The 17,789-nt window shown below is 40.6% G+C and overlaps 1 protein-coding gene across 6 annotated transcripts in view; it reads left to right on the top strand.

The window, feature by feature from the left end:
- FILIP1 (filamin A interacting protein 1) overlaps positions 1-17,789 on the top strand; it is a 255,619-nt gene that overhangs the window by 160,411 nt on the left and 77,419 nt on the right. For all 6 annotated transcript variants that reach the window (XM_075340192.1, XM_075340191.1, XM_075340197.1 and 3 more), the window contains one exon: positions 10,703-10,981. In XM_075340192.1, the coding sequence (XP_075196307.1) occupies positions 10,703-10,981 (279 nt within the window). The remainder of the gene's footprint in view (positions 1-10,702; positions 10,982-17,789) is intronic.

The raw sequence follows: 17,789 nt of genomic DNA on the forward strand, positions 1-17,789 counted from the left end.
TATATATATATATAATATATACAGTGCCTACAAGTAGTATTCAACCCCCTGCAGATTTAGCAGGTTTACACATTCGGAATTAACTTGGCATTGTGACATTTGGACTGTAGATCAGCCTGGAAGTGTGAAATGCACTGCAGCAAAAAAGAATGTTATTTCTTTTTTAAATTGTGAAAAGTTTATTCAGAGGGTCATTTATTATTCAACCCCTCAAACCACAAGAATTCTGTTTGGTTCCCCTAAAGTATTAAGAAGTATTTCAGGCACAAAGAACAATGAGCTTCACATGTTTGGATTAATTATCTCTTTTTCCAGCCTTTTCGGACTAATTAAGACCCTCCCCAAACTTGTGAACAGCACTCATACTTGGTCAACATGGGAAAGACAAAGGAGCATTCCAAGGCCATCGGAGACAAGATCGTGGAGGGTCACAAGGCTGGCAAGGGGTACAAAACCCTTTCCAAGGAGTTGGGCCTACCTGTCTCCACTGTTGGGAGCATCATCCGGAAGTGGAAGGTTTATGGAACTACTGTTAGCCTTCCACGGCCTGGACAGCCTTTGAAAGTTTCCACCCGTGCCGAGGCCAGGCTTGTCCGAAGAGTCAAGGCTAACCCAAGGATAACAAGGAAGGAGCTCCGGGAAGATCTCATGGCAGTGGGGACATTGGTTTCAGTCAATACCATAAGTAACGTACTCCACCGCAATGGTCTCCGTTCCAGACGAGCCCGTAAGGTACCTTTACTTTCAAAGCGTCATGTCAAGGCTCGTCTACAGTTTGCTCATGATCACTTGGAGGACTCTGAGACAGACTGGTTCAAGGTTCTCTGGTCTGATGAGACCAAGATCGAGATCTTTGGTGCCAACCACACACGTGACGTTTGGAGACTGGATGGCACTGCATACGACCCCAAGAATACCATCCCTACAGTCAAGCATGGTGGTGGCAGCATCATGCTGTGGGGCTGTTTCTCAGCCAAGGGGCCTGGCCATCTGGTCCGCATCCATGGGAAGATGGATAGCACGGCCTACCTGGAGATTTTGGCCAAGAACCTCCGCTCCTCCATCAAGGATCTTAAGATGGGTCGTCATTTCATCTTCCAACAAGACAACGACCCAAAGCACACAGCCAAGAAAACCAAGGCCTGGTTCAAGAGGGAAAAAAATCAAGGTGTTGCAGTGGCCTAGTCAGTCTCCTGACCTTAACCCAATTGAAAACTTGTAGAAGGAGCTCAAGATTAAAGTCCACATGAGACACCCAAATAACCTAGATAACTTGGAGAAGATCTGCATGGAGGAGTGGGCCAAGATAACTGCAGAGACGCAGAGACCTGTGCCGGCCTGATCAGGTCTTATAAAAGACGATTATTAGCTGTAATTGCAAACAAGGGTTATTCCACAAAATATTAAACCTAGGGGTTGAATAATAATTGACCCACACTTTTATGTTGAAAATTTATTAAAATTTAACTGAGCAACATAACTTGTTGGTTTGTAAGATTTATGCATCTGTTAATAAATCCTGCTCTTGTTTGAAGTTTGCAGGCTCTAACTTATTTGCATCCTATCAAACCTGCTAAATCTGCAGGGGGTTGAATACTACTTGTAGGCACTGTATATATATATATATATATATATATATATATATATAATGTAGGAACATGTTATATATAATATAATGTGGAGGCACAAAGGAAGTATTACTGTAGGAGGGCATTGATAAGTATATGGCGCCCCAATGGAATCACTTAGTAATATATGTTGGTATAAAAGGGGAATTTTAATGAGGCACAAGGGAATCATTTTTAGTAATAATTGTCAGAAACACCACAACTGCTGACTCTAATTTGCCATGAACACCATTTTCCCACAACACAAGTTCCTCAGATGCCACTTTAACTGGGGACTCCACCTCCCTCACTCACTTATCCACTCACTCGCGATATTCTGACAATGAGCTAACTGTACCCCACAAACAGTTCTCACATACACATCGCACTATTCGCTACCACCACTCTGTTTTGATAGGCTAGTGATTCGCCTGCATTGATACATCTGATAGGTTCTCTTCTTGCATTCTGGCATACACTGGGTGACACAACCAAGCTATTCTCTCCCTCTTCAGGGTTTGTGGGCACATTTAGAGCAGAAAGAAACAAAATTAGCACATTTTAGATTTAGAATTCCAAAAAATTTCAGTGCCTTATGCAGTTACAAAATGAAATAAAAAAAATACATACAGTCATGGCTAAAAGTGTTGGCACCCTTGAAATTGCTCCAAAAAATGAAGCGTTTCTCCCAGAAAATTATTGCAATTGCACATATTTTTTATACACATTATTTCTTTTATGTGTATTGGAACAAGACAAAAAAACAGAGAAAAAAAGGCCATATTGACATAATTTTACACAAATCTCCAAAAATGGGCTGGACAAAATTGTTGACACCCTCAACTCAATATTTAATTCTGCACTCTTTGGAATAAATAACTGCAATCAGTTGGTTGCTTCCTATAACCATCAACAAGGGTCTTTCACCTCTCAACATGGAATTTTGGACCACGCTTCTTTTGCAAACTGCTTCAGGTCTCTCATATTTGAAGAGTGCCTTCTTCCAACAGCAATTTTAAGATCTGTCACACAGTCAAGGCACCCAGTGCCAGAGTCAATAGAACAACCAGAAAACATCTTTGAACCTCCATCACATTTGACTGTCGGTACTGTGTTCTATTTTTTTGAAGATCTCATTCCTTTTTTAGTAAACAGGAGAATGATGTGCTATATTAAAAGGCTCTATCTTGGTCTCATCTGTCCACAAGATGCTTTCCCAGAAGAATTTTGGATTATTCATGTACGTTTTGGCAAACTAGTCTACCATTTTTATGCTCCTGTGTCAGCAGTGGGGTCCTCCTGGGTCTTCTGCAATAGAATTTCATTAAATTAAATGACGCCAGATAGTTTGTGCTGACACTGATGCACCCCGAGCCTACAAGACAGCTTGAGTTTCTTTAAAACTTGATTGGGGCTATTTATCCACCATCTGGCCTATCTAGCTTTGCAACCTATGATCATTTTTTCTCTTCCATGTCCAGTGAGATTATCTAAAGGGCCATAGGTTGTAAACATGTTGATTATGTTGTGTGCTGTGGACAATACATCAAGATCTCTGGAAACGGTCTTGTACCCTTGAGATTGTTGATATTTTTCAACAATTTTGGTTCTCAAGTTTTGAGACAGTTCTCTTCTCCTCACCTGTTCTCCATGCTTAGTGTGGCATAAAAAAACACACACTACAAAGATTGAGTCAACTTCTTTTTTTTTATCTGGTTTCAGGTGTGATTTTCATATTGCCCACACCAATTTGTCTTTAATTGTCTGATTTTTGAGTGATTCCATGGTTTCAATACACACAAAAGAAATAAACATGTATATAACAAAACATGTGTAATTGCAGTAATTTTCTAGAAGAAATATTTTTTTTTTTGAAAAAAATTAAAGGGTGCCAACACTTTCCACCATGATTCTACATAGAAGCAAAAACAGTATAAAATAAAAGGGATACAATACAGATACTTTTTACAAATTGGATCAGAGAAATCTTCACAACATCACTCACTCCTTCCTCTGCTGGGTAAGAGGGGGATGGCTGATTAGATTAAATTCTCATCTAGTTTTAGTTTACTGAACATCCTTCAAGCATTTTACACATACCACGCATAAATATGATATATTCATAATTAAAGGAAGTATGGCATATAGGTCGCGGCTACCAAAACTTTTGCAATTTTATCCACAGATGAGATATGTTCCCCATTCATAGATCTATACATGGATTCTGTAAAACTAGAATTATAGTACAAAAAATGTATGTTTACTTTTGTCCTGACTATACATTACAGTCAGAATAGTCACACAAGGTGAAAGCATTGATCCAATAATATGGGAGAACCAGCTCACCATTGGGGAGGAAGCTGCACATTGTTAGTAAAGAGAAAGCCACTCAATGTGACAAGAAGGAAAAAGAAAAGGTCCGCCAACCATATTCCAAATAAAATGGGAAACTCTATTCTAACATGTTTCAAAAAAAATATCTTCAAAGGATATGTCAATTTTTAAACATGCTGGAATAAAGTTTTGCATTTTATTTGGAATGAGGTGGCAGGACATTTTTTGTAAAGCATTGATGCCCCTGCATTTAACACCTATGTGCCAGTGGAGACACACAGAAACACATCTCCTGGTCCAAATGATTATCCACCATTGGCAGCTACCTATTCATTACCCTGTATATATACACTATGTCTGCTCTTCATCAAATAACTTGCTTCAAATAAAGGTTCACAGCACAGGATGCAGGCAGTGATCCAATGCCCCCAGCTTTTGATCTGTGTAACTCATAGCTCCATGTATGACAATATTATATTGATACACAAAGTGTATACATATATATATAGTCACAAGTGTGTCATTGGTGACAGACAGTCATGTGGTTTCTGGCAAAAGAGGGTCACAGCGTTTGGCTGCACAAAATGCTCCCTGACTTTCTGTTGTTCCTGCTTAGTATTTAGTAGCTTTACTGTTGGATGTATTCCCCTTTAGGACCCAGGGGAGTGATCCTTCTGTCCAGCTGATGATTATCAGTATTCTCCAGGTGCTTAAATACTCCCATCTTCCATGGACTGATGCTTGTGATATTATACAGTTCATTCAAGCTCTGGTTGCAAGCAGGAGGCTTGTGCCCATCTCTGGTATCATTGCTGTAACTTTGCTGAACTTCTACCTGAGTCATCTATGGATACGTAGTTAATGCACTTTTCCACTGTGTGTCCTCCTTGTATCTTCTATAATATTTAGTGGGGTTGACGAAGAGCTCATCCTATTTAGGGCACAGCACTAGAGATACTTAGGTTCCGCACCTATGCGCCAAGCTGGATACCCTATCTAGAGTGCTGAGGGGCTCCAGGAACCAGCGGTAGGTTTGGTCAGGGGTCACCATCTTCCCCTTTCCTAGACACAGGGTTTCCCTTCCCTTCCCTTTCACTGTTTGCTTGGTACTTCCCCATACCTAGTGTGACATATATATATATGTATATATATATATATATATATATATATATATATATATATATATATATAAAATATAATATATATATATATATATATATTTGTATTATTGTTTTAGGGTAGGAAAACATATAGGCCCTAGCTCTGTCACAGCGGCATCAAACTGGTAATTGATGGTGGCGGAATCAAGTTCAAAAGTTGCCTTAAGGCCCATAGGACTTTACCTACACTTCTGTGTTTCCTCTGTGCAAAAAACTTGGTTCTTATATATTATATGTGAAGAAAAAAAGAGGTATTCTCACAAAAAATAATTGTTTCTGGAGGAATGTATGGTGTGGCGCAGTGTTTGATGACACTCCGTGTGCCACAGGCTCTGTGTCCACAGCTTCTCCATTTACTTGCGGTCTAATCTGCTGCTATTATTAACGTGATCCATTCATATTTTGACATTCAGCTTAAAAAGTAAAACAAAAGCCGGAATGGTGAAATTAGGTTATGTACTTTATTCCTTTTTGCTTATTTCTTTGGTTATTTCTATGCGTGGTGCCGAGAGACCTTACAGATTGTGCTGAGATATTAACCCCTTAAATCCAAGTGTTGCACAATATGCATCCAATTAAAAGAAAAACAATAATTAATGTAATCTGGAAAGAACAGCAATAATTTGTTTTCGCGTTGGCTCTATTATTACTGTTCTTAATTGTCATGTTTTCTCCTGATGCCATCAGTTTTATTGCCAGCAGCTGAGTAATGGGAATCCCATTGTTTTTACTGGAAGCCAGGTAGTAGAGGACTATCTACAACGCCACGTGTTCTTCAGTCCTAGCGCTGTACAGCGTATCGTGCACATCATCTTGTTCCTGCTGGCCTTCTAACAATTGTAAAGCATAGGCGCGGCCCCGGTGCATGTAGAGAAAACATTACAGCATCAAAACAAGGCGTGTAACGACGACTTCCTCAAGAATTAAAACCAGCCGGAATAACCAGAAAGGTACTAGATAAGAGGTACTTATAGTATTAGAAAAGCAGATGCATCAGAGGCAATGGACTGTCCTCAATAACAGCATATGAGCACTATCACGAGAGGACAGATTTTCATCAAACGGAAGCAAGCAATGACGGATCCCATTGAATTTATGTGTCAGAATTTTTCATTGTAATGCAATAAAGCTATGTTGCTATATCCCAACTATACCTTTACGATTAAATTAATGCCATTGGACAGCTACTTCTTAGCTGTTGTCATTTTTTCACCGGCTCTTTGCAGTTCCCTCTGTAGAGAATGTATCAGCGTTAGGAAAACAGGGATATTGTGTCCAGATCTGACTATGACTCGAGTCTATTTTAAAGCACAGACATCATGAGTTACAACATTACCTACATTATATCCATTACCTATCTATCTATGTCAAGCTTTGTCACTTGCTTTCTTGAATAAAAATGTTCCCATGGGCCATAGACACACCAGTTTTTACACGGAATCTGCTATTGAGTGCTGCCCAATTTCTCTGTAGTTCGTGGGTTGTAACCTGTGGGTTGTTCCTTGAAGGAGGGATTGTTCGGCAGCAACAGCGACGTCGCTAAGCAGGTATGTGTGTGTGACGCTGCCATAGCGATATTGTTCGCTACGGCAGCGATCAACACATATCGCAAGAACGACGGGGGCAGATGCTATCACTCGCGACATCGCTAGCAATCGCTAGCGATGTTGCAGCGTGTAAAGCACCCTATATAGTACATTGGAAAAACTCAAGCTTGAGAAAAATTCACTCACTGAACCAAAATTTAATCTATTTTTGGAGTGCTGCATCTATTTTTTCAATAAATCTGTCTTCTCATGTTCATATGTCTGTTTCTATGTACCTTTCTTCCAAGATTTTTCATTGGTTGCTGCATACTTCTGATATTAAATTATTCCTCAACCATTGACTCACATGTGGCTTTCAGCTTCCCAATTTGTGGTACCCCTTATCATGCGCTATGGATGTCACACCACTACTAAACCTTTGTGCCAGGGTCAGAAACAATATAATAATTTTGAGCAGGCTAAGATTTGTATTAAAGTTTGTTATTATTAACTGGGTTTCAGCTTCATCTCGAGCTATGGTGACTTGATAGAAGATCGACCTTCTGCAAGCCTAGATAGGTCCACTAGGGTCTTCTCTACCATTATCTTGATTGTATCAATCCATCAGGTTTTTGGTCTTCGCTTTCGCTTAGTTCCTTCTATTCTTCCGACCATTATGTCCTTCTGCAGTATTTACTCTCTTTGTATGATGTGTCCACAGTAGGCAAGTCATAGCTTGGTGATCCTTGCTTCCAGCAACATGTCTGGCTTAATTTATTAAAAAATTGATTTGTTTGTTCTTCTTGCTATCCATGGTATAGATAACATCCTTCTCCAGCATCATATTTCAAAGCCATTGATTCTTCTTTGAAGGTGTTGATTCATATATTACCACAGATAATACCAAATTATGTATGAGCCATGTTTTCATTGCCAGAGAGATGTTCCTCAATTTCAAGACCTTCATTGTTGATTTTCCCATAACTATTCTCCTATTGACTTCCGGTGTCGTTGCATCTTGAGTGGTCATTGATCAGAGTAGGTTGAATTCCTTTACAACTTCCAGTTCATTGCCGTCCATCTGAAATGTGTCTCAGTTGTACCTGGCAGTAGTCAATCTTTTTGTCTTCTTTGTATTGAGTAGGAGTCCTATGTTGTAGAGCTTTTCATCTTGACACACCGTAATAAGTCCTTCATTCCATCCATGCTTGTTGCTATCAATGTTGTATCATCTGTGTATTTAAGTATTTAATATTTTTGATGATTCGTCCAGCAATTTTGATTCCGTCTTTTTTTTTTTTTACGCCAAGTCCAGTCTTCCTGAAAATAGATTCTCTAATACATTGAAGAGAAATGGTGACAGGATGCAGCGTTGTCTGACACCTTGCACTACTTTAAACCATGACTTATCATCATCTTGTGTTTGGAGTGTTGATTCTTGATCAATGTAAAGGTTATTAATCAAGCTGATCAGATGTGTCACGGTTTAGCCTCCCTGTCCACATGGCTAGGGGGCGGAGCCTTCTCATGGGCCTCACTTCCGGACCTTGGATGCTTTAAAAACTGACATCTCCGGTGAACCAGCGCCGGCTATAAGCTTAGCGCTGCTTTGCCTGTGATTGCTGGTCCTGTAAGTGTTATCCTGATCCGTCTGCTCCTGTGCCCCCGTGCCCTGTCTGTGTTCTGTCCCCTAGTCATGCCTCCATTCCTTTGTCCCCTCTCCTACCTCCCCACTTGGTTGCTTCCTCTGGTACTGACCTTGGCCTGACCTCGACTCCGCTTCTGTTCTTTCCTCCGGTCCTCCTTCTGCCCATACTGTGTTTGACCCAGCCTGCCTGACCATTCCTCGCATGCCCCACAGCTCTGCTCCCCAGCTGTGCTTTGAGGCAGTGTACGAGTACACACTGTGCATCCACTTCCTGGTTCTTGTTGCTCCGTGTAGTGTCTTCTGCTGCAGAGCTCCGGCTTCCCCTGGTGGCAGCTTGACAAGATGGTTTTGCACATACATATCCTTCATGGCATTCCAAAGTTTCTGGTGATCAACACAGTTGAAGGCTTTACTGTAGTCGATGAAGCAAAAATAGAACTCATTGTTGTATTCTTTGGCCTTTTCCATTATCCATCTAATGTTAGAAATCATATCTTGTTCCTCTGCCTTTTCTGACTCCTTCTTGTTCCTCTGGCAGCTTTTTGACAAAGTAAGGCTGTAACTATCTCTGGAGGATCTTCAGTAGTATTTTGCTGGCATGAGGTATGAGCGCAATAGTCCGATAGTTTCCACAGTCGGTAGCAATTACCTGATTGGGAACAGTAATAAACACTGATCTTGTCCAGTCATTGGGCCATTTACCAGTTGTCCATATCTGTTGACACAGGCATAGGATGACATCAACTGATGCTTCAGAAGACTTTATTAACTTTATTAGAATATTATCACATCCAGGTGTTTCATTCTTTTACAGAAACTTTAGTGCAGCAATGACTTTATCATTCAAGATGTTTAGTTTGCTATAATTTCCAGTTTCAGTTTCTTGTCATATCACTGAGTCGTTCTTGTAGACATGTTATGTGTACTCTTCCCTTATAAATCATTACAGTTAATAAATTTAGCAGAAAGACCAATTTCACTTATCTAATACTTCATATCTAAGTCTGATGTGTGGACCAGTCGCAGGTCTTCATGGCCTAACTCAACAGCCTTATTCTTATACTGTGAATGTCAGACATGTAAAACAGGCTAAATTTGAGTTTGGACACATTTTTAGTCATCTTATTTTTAATAGTAGTTCACGTTCTATTTTTCGGCATGGCTCTTTCAATATAAAAGGTATGATACTGTTGAATGCAGGTCAGGAGACCCCCAGGTGGTCTGGACTTTGCAATTCGTAATTGGGTCAGGAGACTCGTAGCCGGTCCACACATGCTTGGACAGTGAATGTCAGACTCATGAAAACCGGCTTAATTTGGTTTTGGTCAATACGTTTTAGTAATTTTAATTTTTAATGATATTTTTAAAAACATTATACCTGTAAGACTGTTGAGCTTGGAGCGATCCAGATAATTGAGATATTGCAGTCTGTACTGAGACTCTGAATGGAACTTGACTTTCTCATATATTAGAAGACTTGTCGACAATCTGGATATAATAGTTGGCACTTGGAATTGTGAATGTTGGTCATGTGAAACCTGATGTATTGTATATAGTATACAGATATACTGTAGCAGTGTGAGATCTCAGCAGCAGCAGGGAGGAAGGACACTGAGGAGCTGTCAATCACGCTAGATGAGTGGAGACTGAGAATAAGCAATAACCCCATCAGGAAGGCGCTTGCTGCCAAGTAAGCAATCTATGTAATGTGGTGAAACGGGAACTGTTTGACAGAATGTATGGGCATCAAAGAGTTGCTTGAAGCTTTCTGAGAATAACAAGATAGTATAGAAGAAATGTAGACTGGCGGTATATAAGCCATTGTATGACATTTGGGATGGATCAACCATTAATACATTGAGCATATGGAGCCTTTCTATTATTCTAATTTGGAATATATAATTTTCTAATACTATATCCATCTCCCAGACTGAAGATGCTACTATGGTTTTGAAGGATGTTAGATACAATGCTTAGATTTTTTATTTGATGTTCTTGCTATGGCAACCTAAGGATATGAGCGAATGGTTAAACAGCGATAAATCTCCGGTCCCTAAAATGGAAATACTATGCACTTTCCTAATTACCATATTTACATATAGGCCATGTAGCCATGCTAGTACGGCAAAACAACAACTTGGTTGTCGGCCAATTTATTCTTTGCTGATGATGAAGCTAAACTAAGCAAATGACTTCCCAGTCAGGAAACATAGGGGATTGTGGTTTTCCATAACACAGCTGGTGGAGGACATGGCTTTTAGATTTTTTTTTATATAACTATATATGAGATAATAATCAGGAAACAGGACTTGTAACATTGAGAACGGTAATATAATTAAAAGTTACATTCTTGGCTTTATTTCATTTTTATTTACTTTATTTTTTTAATTGATACATTGATTGAACCATCTTCATCTTGGATTTCAGGGAGGAATGAGATCACGAAACCAAGGTGGAGAAAGCTCAACAGCTGGGCAGTTCTCCAGCTACAGCAATGGTGATGCAATAGAAGACGAGAACCTCAGCAGCAATGGCAAAAACAAGAATAAAATCCACAGAAATAATGAAGGAGATGTACAGGTCTCTGCGACTGTTAAAAGATATGCTAAATCCTCTGGACTCTGTGACAGAAAGAACAGGAAAATGCAGGACCCATCCAAGGAGGATCTTGTGAAGCTGCTAAGTGTTATGGAAGGAGAGCTGCAGGTAAAGTGATATCATGGATGGTATATTCTGGAAAGAGAAACATTGATCAATAGATTTGTTTGGCTTCAGCAGAAGTAACAGTAATCAGATATTTGTGGGGAAAACAGGGTTTACTTAAGATATACATTAAAATGTATAGATCATCAACGCAAAAATATGACTTTTCCTAAGGTGGCAGTTATACCAGAGAGACCAGTTCAAAACAACAAACAGATAACATACTCTACAAATTATTAAGCATTAACACATAGAACAGCGCCATCTACTGACACTGCAATGTAACTCCTCCAACATATAATAAGTCTGTAGCTCGTTGCATTTATTTCAACACCTTTCTCAACAGCAAAGACTTATTCGAAAAGTCTTAACTTCTTTATCAGTGTTTGATGCCTTTCAGCAGCTAGTGCCTTTGTAAATATATCTGCGGTCATGTCATCAGTTGGACAGTACTCCAAATTCAGAAGTCCTTGTTCTTGATGATCCTTTAGAAAGTTACATTTAACATCAATATGCTTCATTCTTGGGTTAACTCTGTCCATCTGTGCTAAATCTAAATAGGAGAGAGAAGGCGCAATAGGGTCTTACCCGATATATAGGGTGGGAAAGATCATGTAAAAGTGATGCACTCACCTGATCGAGTTGTGCCAGTCACAACTCCTTTAACAGCATAACGTGAGCGCCAAAAAGGTCCAGCAGCAGCCCTGTCATGTGCAGGGTTTCCTTCCTTTGTTTTCCCTCCCCTCTTTTTTTTTTTTTTTTTTTTTTGACTGCTTTATAAAAGCACTCTTCCTTGGTCTCTGTAATAGTTCCTTTCCCTGAAGAAGGAGACAGTTGTGGTCTCCGAAACGCGTAGGATGAAATAAAAAGAATCATTTGCCTGACATCATAGTCTATGGTCTTCAAGCGCGGCAAAATACCTGTCTTTTTTCTTCTGTTGATATTCATCTGTGCTAAAGAAATACATACTTGATTGTCTTCAAATATTTTTGTAGGTTCTAACTGTTGTTGACCAAGATCTGTCAATAGTTGTCTCAGCCATATGATTTCTTGACTTGCCTGTGCTGAAGCAACATATTCTGCTTCTGTTGATGACAGCATTACCATAGATTGCTTTCTAGTAGCCCAACTAGAGTGAATAGGGCTTCATATGATCTCGAACATGACAGCGACCCTGGTCCTGTAATAAAATACATATATTTGTTTTTAATTACAACTTCATGTGTTATATATATATATATATATTAAATTTATATAGCGCTGTTAATTCCACAGCGCTTTACATACCAGCGCTTTACATACATTACATACATTGGCAATGAGATCAAATGGCTTAAACAATCACTCAGAAATCATGAAAAGCTTTGTTATTATTCCTTATAGACCATATTTAATGTATAAAAAAATAAATATCCACTGGTGGATTTGCTGTCAGAAGGTTCTCCAGCCCAGTCAGCATCAACATATCTAGTCAGATTGCATTCTTCACTTGCTGGTAACTTCATATTAAGATAAGAGGTTCCTTCCAGGTAGCATATAATCCTCTTTACAGCATTCCAATCCATCTGAGTTGGCATTGATACTTTTCTGCATAGGATTCCCACTGCTGCAATGTCTGGTTGTCAGGGAGAGACAAAGATGGCTGGGAATCCTGTGATTTCCCTTATCCCGAAGATAGACTTGAAGGTTGTCAGAGATGAGCCTCCAATGTGGCCCTGTCCCCTATCCTGGCCCCAATGACAAAGTCCCCCTATCCAGAGGACGGACCGGGATAGAGATTCCAAAAAACCACCAACACAGAACAACAGAAGATGGTAAACAAAAACTCACACGCACCTAAAACCTGCACCAGGGAATAACCAAAGGTGCACAGGTAAGGGTACAAAGAAAGGGAGGTAATAGAAATGACTTTCTACAATCACAGCAGATAGCAACAGACACATTCTCTCTGCTCCTGGGCTAGCTCCAACTGAATTAAATATCCAGCAACCTCTCCAGGAAGCAGAGGGATTATATACAGGCCAAAAATGAGCAAGTGCTTACAGCTGAGTAAGTCTGCTGCAGCACCAGAGAAGAAGTTAACCCTAAATTGCCCAAAGGAAAACAACACCGTTTAAATGTGCATGGTATCAGATGGTAATATTGAATTCTGATCCTGACCCTATCTATTTGTGACACTGGCCTTGTGACAGTAGCAACAATTTTCCTTATTGGTCTATTAAATTTTGGTCATGGAATGCGCCAAAGCGTCCCTGTGTGGCCTTACCCTAAGGGTAGGTTCACACAAGCGTATAATAAATTTATCCGATTTTCATCCAGAAAAGTAGGACAATTTTATTATTCACTTGTCATCCATGTGCAATCCTTTTAATTTTACAGCAGCAGCTTTTAATAATTTACAAGACTATGGTTGCGTATGTTACACAATTGCAATGTGCCCATAAAAATCGAATGCCATACTTTTTTTTTCTCGGACCCATAGACTTGAATGCATGAGTCTCATGCGATATCTGGAGGAAAATCTTGCGTGTTGTGTTTTTTTTCTCAAACGCAGATTCCATTAGTAAAAAAAAAATGGTCATCTGCACTGCCGCATTGACTAACATTGGTCTGAGTGCTGTTAGTTTTTTCACAGATAGTACTTGGACCAAAAATATGGTAGTGTGAACGAGCCCTTAAGGTGAAATCAGCCATTACACCCACTGGCAGCAACCTATGATGCCTCAAATTTGAAATTGCGTTTCTAATTTCATTGTTAACCTAATATAAAACGTTTGATTGAGCCTTTAGGGTCCTTTACACGCTGCGACATCGCTAACGATATATCATCGGGGTCACGTCGTTAGTAACGCACATCCGGTGCCGTTAGCGGCATCGCAGCGTGTGACAGCTAGGAGCGACGATCAATGATCGCAAAAGAGTCAAAAATCGTTGCTCGTTGACACGTCGCTCTTTTCCTTAATATCGTTGCTGCTGCAGGTACGATGTTGTTCATCGTTCCTGTGGCACCACACATCCCTATGTGTGACACCGCAGGAACGACGACCACCTCCTTACCTGCGTCCACCGGCAATGCGGAAGCAAGGAGGTGGGCGGGATCTTCCACCCGCTCATCTCCCCCCCTCCGCGAGGTGGGCGGAATCTTCCACCCGCTCATCTCCTCCCCTCCGCTTCTATTGGACGGCTGCCGTGTGACGTTGCTGTGACGCCGCACGAACCGCCCCCTTAGAAAGGAGGCGGATCGCCGGCCAGAGCGACGTCGCAGGGAAGGTAAGTACGTGTGACGGGTGTAAGCGATGTTGAGTGCCATGGGCAGCGATTTGCCCGTGTCGCACAACCAACGGGGCGGGTACGCTCGCTAGCGATATCGATACCGATATCACAGCGTGTAAAGTACCCTTAAATCTTGTGAGCTGAGTCAAGAAGTAAGCCAGTCACTTTGTCTTGGGGGTTAGACTACTCTTTGCGACTGGCTGAATACATCCAAAACTTCATCTGCCATGATGCCCAATGAGTGCGTGAAGCGACGCTTCGGACTCAAGGAGCCAGCCACAGCATTTAGTTGAGAAGGTTTTTATGGGTTTATGCAAACTAAATATTAACTGTGACATTACGGAGCTATAATGTTATCATTATAAAGTATTAGGACAACCATCAAGGGGTGGCAGAGTGTCCTATTCTCAAAAATGGGCAAATGTAATTTGGGAATGGCGACACAAAGCTGTGCAGCTTTCGGTGGTTACATTAGATACTTATAGGCCTGGTGATGAGATTGATCAGATAATCCCAGTAGGCAGTAAACACTTTAGATTGAACTGAATGCGCTCTTCTGTCTGCCTATATAAATATAAATGCAAACAGTTGCACACTGAAAAAAGCCAAAAATTTACCAGGGAAAATATGGCACTGCATTACTGCAAAAGAGAGATATTTAGTTTATGTATTGGCCAATGCATGTAAGCCCGGAGACCAACGGCAAGGTATATCTCTGTAATCCGGGAACCTAACTTAAATGCCACTATCTAGGTTAAAAACATCCTTATCTGGGCAAAATGCCACTATTTGGACTACAAACCTCCATGTATGGGCTGCTAGGCTCCTGCTACAATGGTTATGAACACAGCCAGGTCTTAGGGCGGAGTGCTCAGTCAGAAAAAGACTCACTAGAAATATCAAAAAACTGACCGGCACATCCTACAAGTGTGAACAGGTGCTAACTGAAAAAACATAGTAACTATAAATGCAAACAGTTGCACACTGAAAAAAGCCAAAAATTTACCAGGGAAAATATGGCACTGCATTACTGCAAAAGAGAGATATTTAGTTTATGTATTGCCTATATAAATAGTCTGCTGCTATAATGTCTCTGCACCAGATTTTATTTAGACTTTCATCGTCTTTGATCTCACCCAACATATTTTGATGTTTTTCCTGTGTGCAGTATTTGGATTATATTGTATAGTGTGAAGTATGGAAAACATAAGTTGCCTAAACTGCAGAACATAATTGTTTTAAGGCTTCTTGATTTTGATGCAATATTCTGACATTTATGGATCAGGACTGGTTGGGTGATTAGTGCCACCTACTGGTAATAATAATTATTTTATTTATATAGTCTGCTGCACTTTACAATTAAGTAGGGACATATACAAACAATAAAGTCAATACAAAGTAAGATACAGTTACAATCTACAGTAATAGATAGTTAATTGGTGTTTGAAAGCAATAATTCTCAAAACCGGTGAGACAGGATATATATCAACTTAAGTAAGGCCCTCTTGAGATGTCCATATTTGTTTATCAGTGTTCTGAGTCCAAGTTTCATTGGTGTTTGGTGATTTAAGTTTAAGGCTATGTGCGCACGTTGCGTATTTGTATGCAGTTACACTGCGATTTGCACCGCAGCGTAACTGCATGCGTCCTGCATCCCCAGCATAATCTATGAAGATTATGCAGGAGCCGTGCGCACGTGGCGTCTTAGAGCGCAGCGCTTCGGCTGCTGCCCGAAGCGCGCGTTCTAAGAAGTGACATGTCACTTATTTCGTGCGCTCTGCCTGCAGCCCCTGCTCTGTCTATGGGAGGGGCTGCACTCAGAGCGCATGGAATAAGCTTTTTTTTTCACTATGGACTCTTTCTGCAGTAATTTGAAGCGCACGTGTGCTGTTCAAATCGCTGCAGAAATTTCTGCAGGGACAGAACACTACTTGCGCACATAGCCTTACTCCTTAACAACTGCTGAAATGCCTTTTAAAGAGAACCAACCACCAGGATTTGCTATATGAGGTAAAGGCAATGCCATACTGGCACTAAGATGCTGAATCCAGGAATACCTGTTGTAGAAAGATGTGATGCTTGATTGCTAAAATATTAAAATTGCAGAAATGCACTACACTTTGATTGACGGGTGCAACGGTAATGAGACTCTGGGTCGGGTCCTCAGCGTTTCTTCCTCCTCTAGCGTCCTCCTAGTGTGCCCCATTTTCTTTATTTGAATAATGTGCCGCGCCTGCCATTGCTGTTGTTGGCGGCACGTGCGCTTTGCCACAGTAATTCTGTCTTCATTAAAATGGCTCTTGAGTCTGCGCATGTGTGTACCTCAATCTCCGGCACCATGTTATTGAAGACGCTGCAATGAAAACTATGAGAGGCATTGGCACATGCATAGATTTTTTTTTTTACATATGCACAAGCGCCCTTTCCGCTCATAGTCATCACTGTAGTGTAGGAGATCGTGGTATGAGCATGCGCGGACTCTGGCGCCATTTTAATAAAGACAGAATTACTGTGGCAATGCGTATACGCCGCCAACAACAGCAAAGGCAGCGCGATATGGGTCTGTGCTCCCAAATCTAATGCCCTTCTTCTTAGCCCTCTTGTGCTTAAACCGCAGTAAGCGACCACGCATGTGGCATTATTCTAGTGAGGAGAGCGCACTTAACATTTTATGGGGTGCGTGTCTCCAGATGCAGAAGTTGGGCACAATGTATGGAGGTGCTACAATATATGGAGGCACAATGTATGGCACTAAACTGGCATATTGGCAATTCTCCAGAAAAAGAGTATGGCGTGGATGCTACAAAATAGTCACTACAGCCATAGATAAATTGTTTGAGATGTGCAATTTCTATGGGGTCGATTTTGTTTTTTTTCTGCTGTTTTAGCACCTTAAGGTCTTTGCAAACGTCGCCCATAAACTATGCTAGCAAAATCTCTACTCTAAAAACTAAGTTGCACACCTTTCTGCCCAGCTGTGTGACCAAACAGTAATTTCTGATGACATAGAGGGTATCACTGTGTTGGGAGAAATTACACAAAAAATTGTGGTGTCCATTTCACCTTTTAACCCTTGTGTAACTGTCAAATTTGCAGCTAATAAAAAAAACTACATTTTACCAATAAAATGTTATATTGCCACATCTCATTGTTATAAAATTCTCTGAGGCACCTGTGGATTCAAAATACTTACTACACTCCTAGATGAATTCCTTACAAAGTGACGTTCCCAATACGGGGTCGCTTGTGGGGTTTCTAATGATCTGGCACCTCAGGGCTCGACTAATGGAGGTCACAATCTACTAAGTGGAATCAGCGTTCTAAATACCAAGTAGTGCACCATCCCATCTGATCCCCGCTGTGTACTCAAATAGTAGTGCACAACTACATATGGGATACTGCCATGTTCGCTAAACATTGCATAACAAATTGTCCATTGTCCATTTTCTCCTGTTAGCCTTTGTGTGAATCAAAATTTTGAAGCTAAAGTAAACGTTTAGCAGAAAACCCTACGATTTTCATTTTCACGGCCCAATTT

This window comes from Anomaloglossus baeobatrachus, chromosome 3 (assembly GCF_048569485.1).
Source record: "Anomaloglossus baeobatrachus isolate aAnoBae1 chromosome 3, aAnoBae1.hap1, whole genome shotgun sequence".
In the NCBI taxonomy this organism is placed as follows: Eukaryota; Metazoa; Chordata; class Amphibia; order Anura; family Aromobatidae; genus Anomaloglossus; species Anomaloglossus baeobatrachus.